At 44.5% G+C, this 17,589-nt stretch overlaps 1 protein-coding gene across 2 annotated transcripts in view; it reads left to right on the top strand.

Annotated features, from left to right (window-relative positions):
• Positions 1 to 17,231, top strand: part of LOC139750848 (beta-1,3-galactosyltransferase 2-like) — a 48,835-nt gene extending 31,604 nt beyond the window's left edge. For both annotated transcript variants that reach the window (XM_071665639.1, XM_071665640.1), the window contains exons 3-4: positions 1,525 to 1,821; positions 14,476 to 17,231. In XM_071665639.1, the coding sequence (XP_071521740.1) occupies positions 1,525 to 1,821; positions 14,476 to 15,039 (861 nt within the window). In that variant the 3' untranslated portion in view covers positions 15,040 to 17,231. The remainder of the gene's footprint in view (positions 1 to 1,524; positions 1,822 to 14,475) is intronic.
• The last annotated feature ends 358 nt before the right edge of the window (positions 17,232 to 17,589 follow it).

The raw sequence follows: 17,589 nt of genomic DNA, 5'->3' as shown, positions 1-17,589 counted from the left end.
AGATTCCTGTCAAGGACAAAGTCCTCTTCAAGGCCGGCCTTAATTAAGAAGTAGACATATCTATAAGAGGGAAAAAAGAAGAGACAAAGAAAAATATTAGAAATTCTAGAGAAAATGAAAGACCTGCCTTTGAAATGTGCCAGGTCACATTCATTGGAAAAGACACGTGAAGGTAGAGTTCCAAAGTTTCGAGGTGTAGGAAAAGAAATAATTATCAAAACGGCCCACCCTTGAGATATCGACGGCCACACAGTAATTGCGTGGTCTAGCTAGTGGTGGGAGCACACAAGCAGCCAGTTCTAGGAAGTAAAAGCCAAAGTAATACCTATAGAAGAGGGAAGTGAACCAACAGTGGGGCGTAGGGCAAAAGGGTTAAGTTTTGAAGTTAGCCTTGGACAATCTATAAGTCGGACCACTTTCGACTCAATTCTCGATAAGGATGCGGAGCTAGAACCACACCAAATGTGAGAGCAGTACTCTGTATGAGGACGAATCAATCCCATGTATAAACGAAGCAACTGTTCGAAAGACAAGGAACTTCGACATCTAAACAGGATTTCCAATTTCTTAGAAAAAGATTTAGCTATTTACGTAATATGGGGTTTCCAAGATATAATGGATGTTACAATAGTACCAATTAAGTTCATCGAGGCAAAAAGCGAAATTATAGACCCGTCGAAGGAGAGGGAAAGTTGTGAGGAATGCTCGAGAGAGAGATGAACAGAAACGGTTTCTCGGAGGTATTAAACTTTACCAGATTTCGTCTATCCCACTGAGATATCCAGTCTAAGTCTGAGTTTAAAGTGGAAGTTGTGTCGAGACGAGATGCAGATCGAGTGAGAGAAGGAGCAGAATTGAAGGACATTGAGGAATGCTGTGGTGAGTTATCAGTATATAAGTGCATTTTTTTTTTTTGTGGAAGAAGGGTAATTGTTGATGAAAAGATGAAAAAATGTACGAGACAAGACAGAACCCTGAGCGACACCACTGTTGATGGAGAAAGGGGGAGAGACTGATCCATCAACAGAGCCACATGGATAGATGGGCCAGTAAGGAAGCTAGATGTGGGGGAGCAAAGTGAGGATGGGAAATCAAAACAGGGTAACATCAGTTCTATAACGGAAGCAATTCAAAAACATTTAAAAGTCTGAAAAAAAAAATCAGTGATTGTGGGATCCAGCTGAAGTTTTCTAAAACTGAGGAGATTGGAACTGTGATGCACATGTGAGACTATCAGCGATAACACCTGACACACAAAGTCACTTCCCAGAGTGAGAGCTGTACAGTATTCAGTGAAGTCGTCTGTCAAAAGGTATCTTCAACAACCTCAATGTTGTCTGTCAATTTCTCACAACCTAGATTTGTCACAAACAACTAGTAATTCATTACCATCCTGCATTCCCTTCTACAATGTATAAACTCTACAATGTATAAACTCTACAGTATATAAACTTTCTTTCGTCTAAACCCAATAACTCTTATCAACAATGGTGTGTTACTTTGTATGTCTTGCTCTGCCGGCAGCCGTTTATCCCCGATAACCCGTCCGACATCCCGGTGAGGAAGCCGGCAGACATCCCGCGCCAGTTCTTGATCGAAGAGAAAGACTTCTGCCGCAGAAGGGACAACCTGCAGGTGGTGACGTATGTTCACTCGGCCATCAGCCGGGTCGACCAACGAAGGGACACCAGAAGCACCTGGGCCAACTCTTCGATTCCTGGTCTCAATATGACCGTCGTCTACATGGTGGGTCGAGCTAAGAATAAGAAAGAGGAAAAGATCGTCGAGGAAGAGAGCAGACTGTACCATGACATTGTGCAGGTAAGCTGGACTTGCATCATACTTGCCTCTCTTGTCTCACTACATGGTGTAAACGAGCGTGCCTAGGCTCGCTGATCACAGGCTGACCCAGGCTCACTGATCATAGGCTGACCCAGGCTCGCTGATCACAGGCTGACCCAGGCTCGCTGATCACAGGCTGAGCTAGGCTCACTGATCACAGGCTGACCCAGGCTCACTGATCACAGGCTGAGCTAGGCTAGCTAATCACAGGCTGACCCAGGCTCGCTGATCACAGGCTGAGCTAGGCTAGCTAATCACAGGCTGACCCAGGCTCACTGATCACAGGCTGACCCAGGCTCACTGATCACAGGCTGAGCTAGGCTAGCTAATCACAGGCTGACCCAGGCTCGCTGATCACAGGCTGAGCTAGGCTAGCTAATCACAGGCTGACCCAGGCTCACTGATCACAGGCTGAGCTAGGCTAGCTAATCACAGGCTGACCCAGGCTCACTGATCACAGGCTGAGCTAGGCTAGCTAATCACAGGTTGACCCAGGCTCACTGATCACAGGCTGACCCAGGCTCACTGATCACAGGCTGACCCAGGCTCACTGATCACAGGCTGAGCTAGGCTAGCTAATCACAGGCTGACCCAGGCTCACTGATCACAGGCTGAGCTAGGCTAGCTAATCACAGGCTGACCCAGGCTCGCTAATCACAGGTTGACCCAGGCTCGCTAATCACAGGTTGACCCAGGCTCGCTGATCACAGGCTGAGCTAGGCTAGCTAATCACAGGCTGACCCAGGCTCGCTAATCACAGGCTGACCCAGGCTCGCTAATCACAGGTTGACCCAGGCTCGCTAATCACAGGTTGACCCTAAGCTCGCTAATCACAGGTTGACCCAGGCTCACTGATCACAGGCTGACCCAGGCTCGCTGATCACAGGCTGAGCTAGGCTAGCTAATCACAGGCTGACCCAGGCTCGCTAATCACAGGCTGACCCAGGCTCGCTAATCACAGGTTGACCCAGGCTCGCTAATCACAGGTTGACCCAGGCTCGCTAATCACAGGCTGACCCAGGCTCACTGATCATAGGCTGACCCAGGCTCGCCAATCATAGGCTGACCCTAAGCTCGCTAATCACAGGTTGACCCAGGCTCGCTAATCACAGGTTGACCCTAAGCTCGCTAATCACAGGTTGACCCAGGCTCGCTAATCACAGGTTGACCCAGGCTCGCTAATCACAGTTGACCCTAAGCTCGCTAATCACACGCTGAACCAGGCTCGCTAATCATAGGTTGACCCCAGGCTCGCTATTCACAGGTTGACCCAGGCTCGCTAATCACAGGTTGACCCAGGCTCGCTAATCACACGCTGAACCAGGCTCGCTAATCACAGGTTGACCCCAGGCTCGCTATTCACAGGCTGACCCAGGTTCGCTAAATACAGGCTGAACCAGGCTCGCTAATCACACGCTGAACCAGGCTCGCTAATCACAGGTTGACCCAGGCTCGCTATTCACAAGCTGACCCAGGTTCGCTAATCACAGGTTGACCCCAGGCTCGCTATTCACAGGCTGACCCAGGTTCGCTAAATACAGGCTGACCAAGGTTTGCCAAAAACGTCTGACAATCTTTGTTTCTTTTTAAGTAACCACTATTCATATCCTTATGTTCAAATTTTGGTTTCAGTGATCTTGGGATATGTACAAGTGGGGGTAAGAAAGGGTAGTGAGTGGTGGGATGAAGAAGTAAGATTATTAGTGAAAGAGAGAGGCATTTGGACGAAATTTGCAGGGAGATAATGCAAATGACTGGGAGATGTATAAAAGAAAGAGGCAGGAGATCAAGAGAAAGGTGCAAGAGGTGACAAAGAGAGTTCGGGTCAGAGAGTATCATTAAATTCTAGGGAGAATAAAAAGATGTTTTGGAAGGAGGTAAATAAAGTGCGTAATACAAGGGAACAAATGGGAACATCGGTGAAGGGGGCTAATGGGGAGGTGATAACAAGTAGTGGTGATGTGAGAAGGAGATGGAGTATTTTGAAGGTTTGTTGAATGTGTTAGATGATTGAGTGGCAGATAAAGGGTGTTTTGCTCGAGGTGGTGAGCGAAGTGAGAGGGTTAGGAAGAATGACTTAGTAAACAGAGAAGAAGTAGTGAAAGCATTACGGAAGATGAAAGCTGACAAGGCAGCGGGTTTGGATGGTATTGCAGTGGAATTCATTAAAACAGGGGGTGACTGTGTTGTTGACTGGTTGGTAAGGATATTCAATGTATGTATGACTCATGGTGAGGTGAGTGAGGATTGGCAGAATGCTTGCATAGTGCCATTGTACAAAGGCAAAATAGATAAAGGTGAGTGTTCAAATTACAGAGGTATAATTTTGTTGAGTATTCCTGGAAATTATATGGGAGGGTATTGATTGAGAGGGTGAAGGCATGTACAGAGCATCAGATTGGGGAGGAGCAGTGTGGTTTCAGAAGTGGTAGAGGATGTGTGGATCAGGTGTTTGCTTTGAAGAATGTATGTGAGAAATGCTTAGAAAAGCAAATATACTTGTATGTGGCATTTTTGGATCTGGAGAAGGCATATGATAAGAGTTGATAGAGATGCTCTCTGGAAGGTATTAAGAATATATGGTGTGGGAGGCAAGTTGCTACAAGCAGTGAAAAGTTTTTATCGAGGATGTAAGGCATGTGTACGAGAAGGAAGAGAGGAAAGTGACTGGTTCTCAGTGAATGTCGGTTTGCGGCAGGGGTGTGTGATGTCTCCGGGGTTGTTTAATTTGTTTATGGATGGGAGTGTTAGTGAGGTGAATGCCAGAGTTTTGGAGAGAGGGGCAGGTATGCAGTCTGTTATGGATGAGAGAGCTTGGGAAGTGAGTCGATTGTTGTTCGCTGATGATACAGCGCTGGTGGCTGATTCGGGTGAGAAACTACAGAAGCTGGTGATTGAGTTTGGTAAAGTGTGTGAAAGAAGAAAGCTGAGACTAAATGTGAATAAGAGCAAGGTTATTAGGTACAGTAGGTTTGAGGGACAAGTCAATTGGGAGGTAAGTTTGAATGGAGAAAAACTGGAGTAAGTGAAGTGTTTTAGATATCTGGGAGTGGATTTGGCAGCGGATGGAACCATGGAAGCGGAAGTGAGTCACAGGGTAGGGGAGGGGGCGAAAGTTCAGGGAGCGTTGAAAAATGTGTGGAAGGCCAGACATTATCTCGGAAAGCAAAAATGGGTATGTTTGAAGGAATAGTGGTTCCAACAATGTTATATTTTTGCGTGGCGTGGGCTATAGATGAGTTGTGCGGAGGAGGGTAGATGTGTTTGAAATTAGATGTTTGAGGACAGTATGTGGAGTGAGGTGCTTTGATCGAGTAAGTAATGAAAGGGTGAGAGAGATGTGTGGTAATAAAAAGAGTGCGGTTGAGAGAGCAGACGAGGGTGTTTTAAAATGGTCTGGTCACATGGAGAGAATGAGTGAGGAAAGATTGACAAAGAGGACATATGTGTCAGAGGTGGAGGGAACGAGGAGAAGTGGGACACCAAATTAGAGGTGGAAAGATGGAGTGAAAAGGATTACCGCGGTCGACGTACTGTCAATAGATTGAACCAAGGCATGTGAAGCGTCTGGGGTAAACCATGGAAAGTTTTGTGGGGCCTGGATGTGGAAAGGGAGCTGTGGTTTCGGTGCATTATACATGACAGCTAGAGACTGAGTGTGAACGAATGTGGCCTTTATTGTCTTTTCCTAGGGCTACCTCGCGCGCATGCGGGGGGAGGGGGTTGTCATTTCATGTGTGGCGGGATGGCGACGGGAATGAATAAAGGCAGCAAGTATGAATTATGTACGTGTACATATGTACATGTCTTTGTGTTTATATATGTATACGTTGAAATGTATAGGTATGTATATGTGCGTGTGTGGACGTGTATGCATATCCATGTGTATGTGGGTGGGTTGGGCCATTCTTTCGTCTGTTTCCTTGCGTTGCTTCGCTAACGCGGGAGACAGCGTGAAAGTATAGTAATAATAGATAAATATAAGAATATAAAAAACATCTCGTGCATAATAGTTAATGGTGATGATTACTTAAGATTACTGTGGGGACCATAAGCCATGGTTTTAGTCAAATCTCTTAATAAGAACATTAATGACTCAATCAGGTCAGATTGGTCTTAACGTACACGGGATTCCGGTCGTGCAGCGGCCCACCTTCTCCTAACGAAGTCGTTCTGTACGCGCGATGCTCACGTGCTGCGCGGTGCGCCTTGCGTACATCCTTTGGTACGGCTCATTGTTTCCGTCCACACACTGCATGCCGGCGCTGGGCTCGGGAATGTGCTAGATGCGTTTGTGAGGCGCTGGATGACTACATGCTATTATGGTTCGTAACGCTGGTAACAAAGGCCGCATTGAGGTCAGCCTCATGTTTACACACACACACACACACACACACACACCATAAGGAATGGTTGAACTCCTCCCATACGGATGGTAGAGGGACTGAAGCCCTCACGTTCTCCACTCTTAATGATTCAGAACAAATTTTCTCCCACCCTACCCATATTCCTGACTGCTGTGACTACTCTCCTAATATTCTGGATCTTTTTTTTTCGCCTCTCGTCCATCCCGCTGTATATAATCTCGTCCCCAGTTGGTTCATCTGATCAGAGGGTGACCAAGGCTCGCTAATCACAGACTGACCCAAGCACCTCCCCTTCCAGTAGCACCTTCTGAGCGTAGATATTGGCACCTCAATAAAGTTGACTGGAATAACTTATGTAACTTCTTTTCTGACTTTCCTTGGGTAAATTATTGTCCCTTATGTGATGACACTACAGTCTCCGCCAAACGGATAGATGTCATTCTTGCGGCAATGGAAGCATTTAACTCCTCTTCCTTCAAGACGATATCTTCGTCCAGTCCATGGTTCAACCGCTCCTGTTCGGTCGCCATGCGGGCAAGGGATCAGGCATATAGGACTTGGAAAAATTCTCCTTCCTCTAGCTCCCATCCAGGCCCGTAACCATTGCAAAGCATTCCTTTATTCAAAGTAAGTGCGATATCCTCTCCTCGTCATCTACTGATAGGTCTTTCTGGTCTTAGCTAAGGGCATCTCTAACAACTGTCGCTCTACCGTTCCTTCACTTTTCCGTTCTGACGGTACTACAGCTGTCCCTCCCAGATACCAAAGCAACTCTCTTTGGTTCCCGTTTCTCCCCTGACTCCACCTTGGTTGACTAACTTTCCTTCACCCCCTGATGTTCCTCTTACCAATACTATGCCTCTTCCCGTAATCTATTTTCAGACTGTCCGAATAGTGCTCTTCTGCGTTTCTGAGCATCAGTATGGCTTCAGTAAGGCATGATCCACTGGTGAAATTCTTTCCTATCTTTCTAATGTCTGGGCATCATTCCTGAATGATTTTGGGGAGTCATGTGTGTAGGCGCCCTTGACATATCCAAAGCTTTTAAAAGGGAGACGCATCGGGGTATCATCTCTAAGTTCCCCTCTTTTGGCTTCCCTTCCTCACTCTGCTCCTTCTTATCTAGCTGCCTCTCCGGTCGACCGATCTCTGTAGTTGATGATGGATCAGCCTCCTCCCATTTTCCATCAGCAGCGGTGTACCTCAAGGTTCTGTCCTGTCCCCTGCACTTTTTCTCCTATTTTCAACGATTTCCTTTCTTTCACAGATAATCAAATGCACTCATAAGCTGACGACTCAAACACTGCCCTCATCCACATCCTTCAGTTCTGCTCCTTCTCTCGCTCGATCTGCATCTCGTTTTGACTCAACTTCCTCAATAAACTTAGACTTGAACAGGATATCTCAGTGGGGTAGACGTAATCAAGTTTAATGCCTCCAAGACCCAGTTTCTACCCATCTTTCTATTGGAAACTCACAACTCTCGTCTCCCCTTTGATGGTTTTGTAATTCCATTCTCTTCTGAACAGTTTCTCTGTTTATACAAGGGATTGATTCACCCTTGTATAGAGTACTACTCTCACATAGTGGGGGTTCTAGCTCTGTATCCTTACTTGACAGAGTTGAGTCGAAAGCAGTCGGACTTATAAACTGTCCCAGGCTGTTTCAAACTTGACACTACGCCGCAATGTTGGTTCACTTTCCCTATTCTATAGGTATTACTTTGCTTTTTGCCCCCGTGAGCTGGCTGCTTGTGTGCCCTTACCACTAGGTAGACCACGCAATACCTGGCAAGCCCCTGCGTCACATGGTTATTGTGTGGCCATCGGCAACTCAAGGGTGGGCCGTTCTGATAACTGCTTCTTTCCTTTCACGTCGAAGCATTGGAACTCTCGACCTTCTCATGTCTTTCCCAATAACTATGACCTGGCTCACTTTGAAAGACAGGTCTTTCACTTCCTTTAGAACTCGTATTTTCCTTCGTCATTTCTTTTTCTTTCATTATTCTCTCTGTACTTCAATTAAGGCCCTGCCTTGCTGTGGACTTTTATCCGTGACTGGAGCCTTCAACATAAAGAAAATGCATGTTTACACGATGTAAAGAGCATATTGGACTCCTCCTGCTTGAGGTTACACCGCAAGTTTAAAAGTCACCTTTGGCGGAACTGTATCTTTGGGAGTACAGTCTCATCAAAGAACTTCTCACACTAGAGGAATCTACCTTTCCCTGCTACTGCAAGAGCTTTTAGAAAGGTTCTGGATATCTCCAGGACTCTTGTACAGAAACTGGTCGTAGGGTAATTATAAATAAATAGATAAATGAGCATACTGTTGACGGAGGAACAAAGGGATAGGTCGCCTAAAACCGAACAAGTGAGGCGTGACAAATTTAATATCTTGATTAGGGCGATGACCGTGAAGTGGAGGATGCTGTCTGACACACTTACAGAGGAAGGAGGATGGAGGTGCACGTACGTCGTTTTACGATAGGGCACGACGCTCCATCATATCCGACGGTCGTACTGCTGCATTTCAGTTCAAGATCGGCTGGGGTCCTGATGATGTGGCGGTTAGGCAGAGACGCGCAATCAGCATGATAAATGACAGATGTTCTCCATCTGTATGGATAATGTGGCGGTGAGGTCCAATGAAATTGACTGTATCCATCTAGATCGGTGGTTCTTAACCTTTTCATGGTCACGGAACCCTTTGAAAATATGAAATCTATGGACCCCTCCCGGGTAGAACGCACATAAGCACAAACTCACACACATACACACAAAATAATGTCCTCAGGTTATACTAGTATCCCATCATCCAACTTGTTTCAATCAGTCAGCATGTTAAAGAAGAGCCCAATTTTCAAGCAGATCACCTACTGGTCATACAACAGTAAATACATGGTATTTCATTATTCCTAACTATCATCGAACACCCAAAAGTACTAAACAATATCATCTCCTCTAGTCTGGAAGAAAAAAAGAAAAAAGATACAGTTAACAATTGAAAAGACTAAATTTTATCTTAGATTTCACCACGAACCGATGCTACCCTGGGATAACAGGAACTCTTGGAAATTTCTTTTATTTATCTTTTTTTTTTTTTTACCCTAGTTTGGAACCCCCTCACCCCCACACCCACCCCCACCCCACCCACCCACTCCCTTCCATGGGCCTCCCAGTGGTCCACGGACCATCAGTTAAAATCCCCTTATCTAGAGGGTTCGCTTCTTTGTAGCGAGACTCACAGTGAACGAATACGGTGGGTAACGTTCAGCAGCCTAGCCTTATCTTTGGGGACGACTACGTTTCCTGTTACGGTTGCCGGACGACACAAGAGTAAAGTTCATAGGAAAGACTTGGGTTGAGGCTCTGTGTTATGCCATACTCACATATCAAGGGAAGCAACGATCTCTTACTCTTTCTCGACTTTGATGCCAACCAGTAACCTGGGCCAAACTGACAGCATCGGGAACTGAGCACAGCATCCTTTGACTCACTCATTTCTTCTTCCTGACACGATGACTTGGGATGTCATAAGTATATCAATGACTTATTCCATAGGTCTTAAAAAGCCAATACAGCCACTACTATTAACGACACTGCCATGAAAATCGTGTAACTATTAACTGATAATGCCTCAGGGGTCGAAGATAGAAAAATTATAGCGAATATTCAGTTAAATTCTCTATGCATTAAAAGCATTTGATCCACAAAAAGTTGAATTGAATTCTCGGTGCATTGCTAGCATTTGATTCACGAACTCACATTTCCCTCAACTCACAAATGTTCCCCACAGCTGGACTACGAATGCTGGACGGTTCCCAATGTCCCTTGACCATCATCAAACGACTAGGATCCTAAACTGCCTCCTCGTCCCGACCCCGTTTCTATTCATCATTTCTGCAACATTTGTATTGAATCCAGCCTTTCCTCTGTAGGATACGATCTGTTTACGTCTTCCCTTGATCTCCGTGTGATCCAGCTATCCAATGCTGACGCTCTTCTAAACTGCAATAGCTTCAACTTTACCCTACATTCCACACCATCGTTTCTGCTCCAAGAGCAATCTTGGTGCTTACTGCGATAAAAAGAAAGTTATTGCTCACTTCATGGATTTTGAGTCTCTTAGCTTGTAAGACAGGTGTCTCAAAACTTCTCTACGACATTCATTACTTGGCATGTTTCTTTTTTTTACCCGTGGGGATAGGGGAGAAAGAATACTTCCCACGCATTCCCCACGTGTCGTAGAAGGCGACTAAAGGGAAAGGGAGCGGGGGACTAGAAACCCTCCCCTAGTAATATTTTAACTTTCTAAAAGGGGAAACAGAAGGAGTCACGCGGGGAGTGCTCATCCTCCTCGAAGGCTCAGATGGGGTGTATAAATGTGTGTGGATGTAACCAAGATGAGAAAAAAGGAGAGATAGGTAGTATGTTTGAGGAAAGGAACCTGAATGTTTTGGCTCTGAGTGAAACGAAGCGCAAGGGTAAAGGGGAAGAGTGGTTTGGGAATGTTTTGGGAGTAAAGTCAAGGGTTGGTGAGAGGACATGAGTAAGGGAAGGAGTAGCACTACTCCTGAAACAGGAGTGGTGGGAGTATGTGATAGAGTGTCAGAAAGTAAACTCTAGATTGATATGGGTAAAACTGAAAGTGGATGGAGAGAGATGGGTTATTATTGGTGCATATGCACCTGGGCATGAGAAAAAAGATCATGAGAGGCAAGTATTTTGGGAGCAGCTGAGTGATTGTGTTAGTAGTTTTGATGCACGAGACTGGGTTATAGTGATGGGTGATTTGAATGCAAAGGCGAGTAATATGGCAGTTGAGGGAATAATTGGTGTACATGGGGTGTTCAGTGTTGTAAATGGAAATGGTGAAGAGCTTGTATATTTGTGTGCTGAAAAAGGACTGGTGATTGGGAATACCTGGTTTAAAAAGAGATATACACATAAGTATACGTACGTAAGTAGGGAAGATGGCCAGAGAGCGTTATTGGATTAGGTGTTAATTGATAGGCGCGCGAAAGAGAGACTTTTGGATGTTAATGTGCTGAGAGGTGCAACTGGAGGGATGTCTGATCATTATCTTGTGGAGGCGAAGGTGAAGATTTGTAAAGGTTTTCAGAAAAGAAGAGAGAATGTAGGGGTGAAGAGAGTGTAGAGAGTAAGTGAGCTTGGGAAAGAGACTTGTGTGAGGAAGTACCAGGAGAGACTTGAGTGCAGAATGGAAAAAGGTGAGAGCAAAGGACATAAGGGGAGCGGGGGAAGAATGGGATGTATTTAGGGAAGCAGTGATGGTCTACGCAAAAGATGCTTATGGCATGAGAAGCGTGGCAGGTGGGCAGATTAGAAAGAGTTGTGAGTGATGGGATGAAGAAGTAAGAGTATTAATGAAAGAGAAGATAAAGGCTTTTGGATGAGTTTTCCAGGGAAATAGTGCAAATGACTGGGAGATGTATAAAAGAAAAGGCAGGAGGTCAAGAGAAAGGTGCAAGAGGTGAAAGAAAAAAAAGAGAGCAAATTAGAGTTGGGGTGAAAGAGGATAATTAAGTTTTAGTGAGAATAAAAAGATGTTTTGGAAGGAGGTAAATAAAGTGCGTAAGACAAGAGAACAAATGGGAACATCGGTGAAGGGGGCTAATGGGGAGGTGATAACAAGTAGTGGTGATATGAGAAGGAGATGGAGTGAGTATTTTGAAGGTTTGTTGAAATTGTTAGATGATAGAGTGGCAGATATAGGGTGTTTTGGACGAGGTGGTGTGCAAAGTGAGAGGGTTAGGGAGAATGTTTGGTAAACAGAGAAGAGGTAGTAAAAGCTTTGCGGAAGATGAAAGCAGACAAGGCAGCGGGTTTGGATGGTATTGCAGTGGAATTTACTAAAAAAGGGGGTGACTGTATTGTTGACTGGTTGGTGAAGATATTTAATGTATGTATGTATGACTCATGGTAAGGTGTCTGAGGATTGGCGGAATGCATGCATATTGCCATTGTACAAAGGCAAAGGGGATAAATGTGCGCGCTCAAATTACAGAGGTATCAGTTTGTTGAGTATTCCCGGGAGATTACATGGGAGGGTATTGACTGAGAGGGTGAAGGCATGTACAGAGCATCAGATTGGGGAAGAGCAGTGTGGTTTCAGAAGTGGTAGAGAATGTGTGGATCAGGTGTTTGCTTTGAAGAATGTAAGTGAGAAATACTTAGAAAAGCAAATGGATTTGTATGTAGCATTTTTGGATCTGGAGAAGGCATATGATAGAGTTGATAGAGAGATCCTGTGGAAGGTATTAAGAAGATATGGTGTGGGAGGCAAGTTGTTAGAAGTGGTGAAAAGTTTTTATAGAAGATGTAAGGCATGTGTGCGAGTGGGAAGAGAGGAAAGTGGATGGTTATCAGTGAATGTCGGTTTGCGGTAGGGGTGCGTGATGTCTCCATGGTTTTTTAATTTGTTTATGGATGGGGTTGTTAAGGAGGTGAATGCAAGAGTTTTGGAGAGAGGGGCAAGTATGCAGTCTGTTGTGGATGAGAGGGCTTCGGAAGTGAGTCAGTTGTTGTTCGCTGATGATCCAGTGCTGGTGGTTGATTCGGGTGAGAAACTGCAGAAGCTGGTGGCTGAGTTTGGTAAAGTGTGTGAAAGAAGAAAGCTGAGAGTAGATGTGAATAAGATCAAGGTTATTAGGTACAGCAGGGTTTAGGGACAAGTCAATTGGGAGAAAAGTTTGAATGGAGAAAAACTGGAGGAAGTGAAATGTTTTAGATATCTGGGAGCGGATTTAACAGCGGATGAAAACATGGAAGCGGAAGTGAGTCACAGGGTGAGGGAGGGGGGGGGGGGGGCGAAAGTTCGGGAGCGTTGAAAAATACGTGGAAGGCGAGAATGTTATCTCGGAAAGCAAAAATGGGTATGTTTGAAGGAATAGTGGTCCCAATAATGTTGTATGGTTGCGAGGCGTGGGCTATAGACAGAGTTGTGCGGAGGAGGGTGGATGTGTTGGAAATGAGATGTTTGAGGACAATATGTGGTGTGAGGTGGTTTGATCGAGTAAGTAATGAAAGGGTAAGAGAGATGTGTGGTAATAAAAAGAGTGTGGTTGAGAGAGCAGAAGAGGGTGTTTTGAAATGGTTTTGTCACATGGAGAGAATGAGTGAGGAAAGATTGACAAAGAGGATATATGTCAGAGGTGGAGGGAACGAGGAGAAGTCGGAAACCAAATTGGAGTTGGAAATATGGAGTGAAAAATATTTTTGAGCGATCGGGGCCTGAACATGCAGGAGGGTGCAAGGCGTGCAAATAATAGAGTGAATTGGAACGATGTGGTATACCGGGGTCGACGTGCTGTCAATGGATTGAACCAGGGCATGTGAAGCGTCTGGGGTAAACCAAGGACAGTTTTGTTGGGCCTGGATGTGGAAAGGGAGCTGTGGTTTCGGTGCATTATACATGACAACTAGAGACTGAGTGTGAACGAATGTGGTCTTTGTTGTCTTTTCCAAGCGCTACCTCGCGCACATGCGGGGGAGGGGGTTGTCATTTCATGTGTGGCTGGATGGCAACGGGAATGAATAAAGGCAGCAAGTATGAATTATGTACATGTGTAAATATGTATATGTCTGTGTAGGTATATATACTTTGAAATGTATAGGTATGTATATGTGCGTGTGTGGACGTGTATGTATATACATATGTATGTGGGTAGGTTGGGCCATTCTTTCGTCTGTTTGCTTGCGCTACCTTGCTGACGCGGGAGACAGCGACAAAGTACAATGAATATAAATATAAATGTTTCTTTTAGTGTTCCTCGGTATTCCTGGTGGTGTAAATATTCTTATATCCCTTCTAACTTTAAAGGTTACGACTGGAAACAAGAGAAGCTCTAATTTCTTCATCCTTTTTTCATTTATGTAATTTTTTCCTCGCATTCGAGATGGCCATGATTGAAGCGTTTTTATTTGTTTGTTTGTGCATGTTAATTCTTTTGGGAAAAAATGGACCAAAAATGACATTTACATATGATAATAGAGGACATAAAACTTAGAGTGCTGACCGTCTCAACGTCACATTTTCCAATGTCATCTTTTCAGCGCCGCGCTAACAGTCCTATTCACTTTCGCCTTATCATGCGACATGTAGCTATCGTTTTAGAATTTCCGATGTTGCCACACCAAATTCTTTATCTTATCCCATTCCCCAACAATACTTAAGTAAAATCAGATCCTCACAATGAGCTTTGACCATCTCTAGGACGAAATTAACTATGTATTCCCTACAGGGTAACTACACGGACCACTACCACCTGTTAAGCTACAAGGCCCTGGCCTCTCTATATTGGATCACTCGCCACTGTTCTCACGTTCCCTGGACGCTTCACGCAGACGACGACCTCCTCGTTGACACCTTCCTGCTGCAGAAGCTCATCCACGACCTGGATGACAAGTCTAAAGAGAAATTCGTGTGCAAGCCGCAGGGAGTGTCGGTGATGAGGAAAGGGAAATGGTTAGTAACAAAGGAGGAATACCCACGTAGGACCTACCCGTCCTACTGCCAAGGTACCATATGGCTCCTTGCCACCCACTTGGTGCCAAAACTTCTGGAGGCCTCCAAAAGTGTTAATTTGCTGTGGGTGGACGACGTTTACATTACCGGGATGCTGGCGAGAAAAGCTAAAATCAGGATAAAAAAGGTAATTACTTTATCTGCGCACAAGACATTTGATAATAAAACTATCGGTGATACCTTAGCATGGTACCACTCGAAGGGGAGTTTACGGCAGAAGTATTGGCTAGATATTGTCAATCATTATCGACCAACGGCAAATGCATCAGTAGTGTTATAAATAGTGATGATATCATAAATGTTTCTTTTTATTTTTATACAAAATATAAATGCTGTTACATGAGATTTTTTTATCACTTTCGATCCACATTTATTTCTGAAGAACAGCACCAGTTTAGATGACCATGGACGTCCCTTCCACACGTTGCATCGTTCCCACGTCTTGTTGTTACATTTGTAAGCCAGCTATCAATTGTTCACCCGAACTCTGGGCTAGAATGGCCGTGTGTTACAGAGCATATCCCTTACGTTGATCACCACCGTGTGTCAGGCAGCAAGGTGGTGGTGGTGCTGCCTCGCCACTGGCTGATAAGGCTCACCAATAAACATAAACCTTAATGGTCAAAACAGACAGAATTAACAGTGGCCATGACGCTGAGTCAGGTCGTATGAACACTATAAAACGTGACCACCGTGTTACCAGTCCCTCAGTGGAAACAGTGGGTTCATGAGCCGATGTGTTAAATACGATTTTTTCTTTTCTGATGAAAATCGTGTACCCAAATATCAATCAAGAAAATGCTTAATTGACAAACAGGAAAATCAACCGTTAACTTTCACTCATATCAAGAACATAGCGGTGTACACGATAATATTAGCGATTATCTTACCTGTATGTACACATGACTACACAGGGTTCTGGTCAAAGACTGGAAAGCGACAGATTCATGTAAGCATTATCAGGTTATCACCATAACTACATACATGATCTCAGACGGCAGTACTGGCGAAGGATATCAGAATAAGCAGGCCAAATGCTAGCAAGGGATACGAAGATAAACAGGCTAAAGACTAGCAAAGGATGTCAAGATATCTAGCTAAATACTGGCGAAGGATATCAAGATAACCAGAGTAAATACTGGCAAACGACAGCAAGATAACCAGGCCAATTACGGGCTTATGATATCAAGTTAAGCAGCCCGCTACGACGTAATGAATCTTTTATTAAGAAGGGTGTGACCATGGGTGGCTGGTACCAAGCTAGGACATGCGTCACACAGCGCCTGGGAGGCTAGGCTACTGAAGATAACGCCAACCTAGCATTAATCCTACACATACCTGCATGATCCAAGCCTCACACACGTAAGTCTTTTGTTCGTCGCTTCGATGGCTATGAGTGAACTCCAAAGAGTTGAATCCACAGACCTTAGAAACTACGCCAGACATGGAGAACATGTGACGTTTCACGTGTACTTACAAGTACCGTGCGACTGCACAAGTCTGACAGATCACCGCTGAATCAGCAGTGTGTATCCGGAGACACGTAGTTTTAGTGTTCGCACGATGTGCGAGTGGGAGACTCAAGGTTTATTCACTGTTATAAAGTCACAGTGTTGTACCCCTGCTATGCTTCTGAGACACCTGGCGTTCTCCCTGACGCATAGCTCCAGGATATAACAAGCAATGAAGAACAAATGGCGTACTCCTAACAAGTATGGCTGAACTTGAGGGCAGTGGTAGGATTTACGCTATAACCTGCAGTAGTTTCAGTTTGGGAATAACATGAACAGTGTGTGACGAGAGGCTTGTGTGTAATAGCGAGTGGATGATGCATGGGTCGCGGGTAATCATTACTGGTTTATTGTTCACCTGAAATCCCATTATAACGCCGCCATGGCAGGTGAGGATGGTTCCCGTGTCCACCATGATCTATCTTGGCAATGGTATATGCAGTTGGTCGACATAGCTTTCGGTAAATATAATCATTCGGGGCGTTCAATCAATCCATAAATAGCTACATGTTTACTGGACATACAGGTGCATGTGGTACTCAGGGGTCTGGAGACTGATAACGATTATGAACAAACCTATGTGGCAGCCAGGAATCCTTATGCAACGTCAGGTCTGGAGATTCATACTGGGTCGACACGGCAAGATTCATGTAGAATTAATGTAGTATTTGGCAATTATGGGATGGGATCATGTAAAGCACATAGGTTATGTCACAGTTGTAATGATATGATTTCTTCATCTAAGACTTTTATCTTCTAAGTATGTCTGCCCTTAAATTCTTGTGTTAGCCTTATCAGATATCAGTTCATACTTTTCTTTTCACAGGATAGTCTGCTTTGTTTTATGTAATGTCGTACTTCAGTGAATTGAAATATTATCTACTAGTCATATATTTCACGTTATCAAAGCACGTATTTTCTCTGCATGTATCACCCTTAAATATTTTACAATTAATTCTTTCGTTGATCTTTGTTAAACATCCTTCCTAACACAACCGTGTGTTGCATAACAGCAGATTCATTAGTGTAACGTATCTACCAAAAGATATTCTGTGTTTTTCCTTGAATCTTATATTCTTCGTAAATCACTAAAAATCATTTCGTACGGGTCCATTTCCCATTACGAAGTATAACACTGAAAGAGTAACTATTTGTGTAGAAGGCAGTACTTCAGAATGGGTCGTCACTATTCATAACAAGAAGTTCCTAATCTATGGATCTGGAGAAGGCATATGGTAGGGATAATGAGATGCTTTGTGGAAGGTCTTAAGAGTATGTGGTGTGGAGGTAAGCTGCTAGAAGCAGTAAAAAGTTTTTAC

The sequence above is a fragment of the Panulirus ornatus genome, chromosome 10 (genome assembly GCF_036320965.1).
Source record: "Panulirus ornatus isolate Po-2019 chromosome 10, ASM3632096v1, whole genome shotgun sequence".
Lineage (NCBI taxonomy): Eukaryota > Metazoa > Arthropoda > Malacostraca > Decapoda > Palinuridae > Panulirus > Panulirus ornatus.
This window is presented reverse-complemented; position numbering and strand designations above follow the sequence as displayed.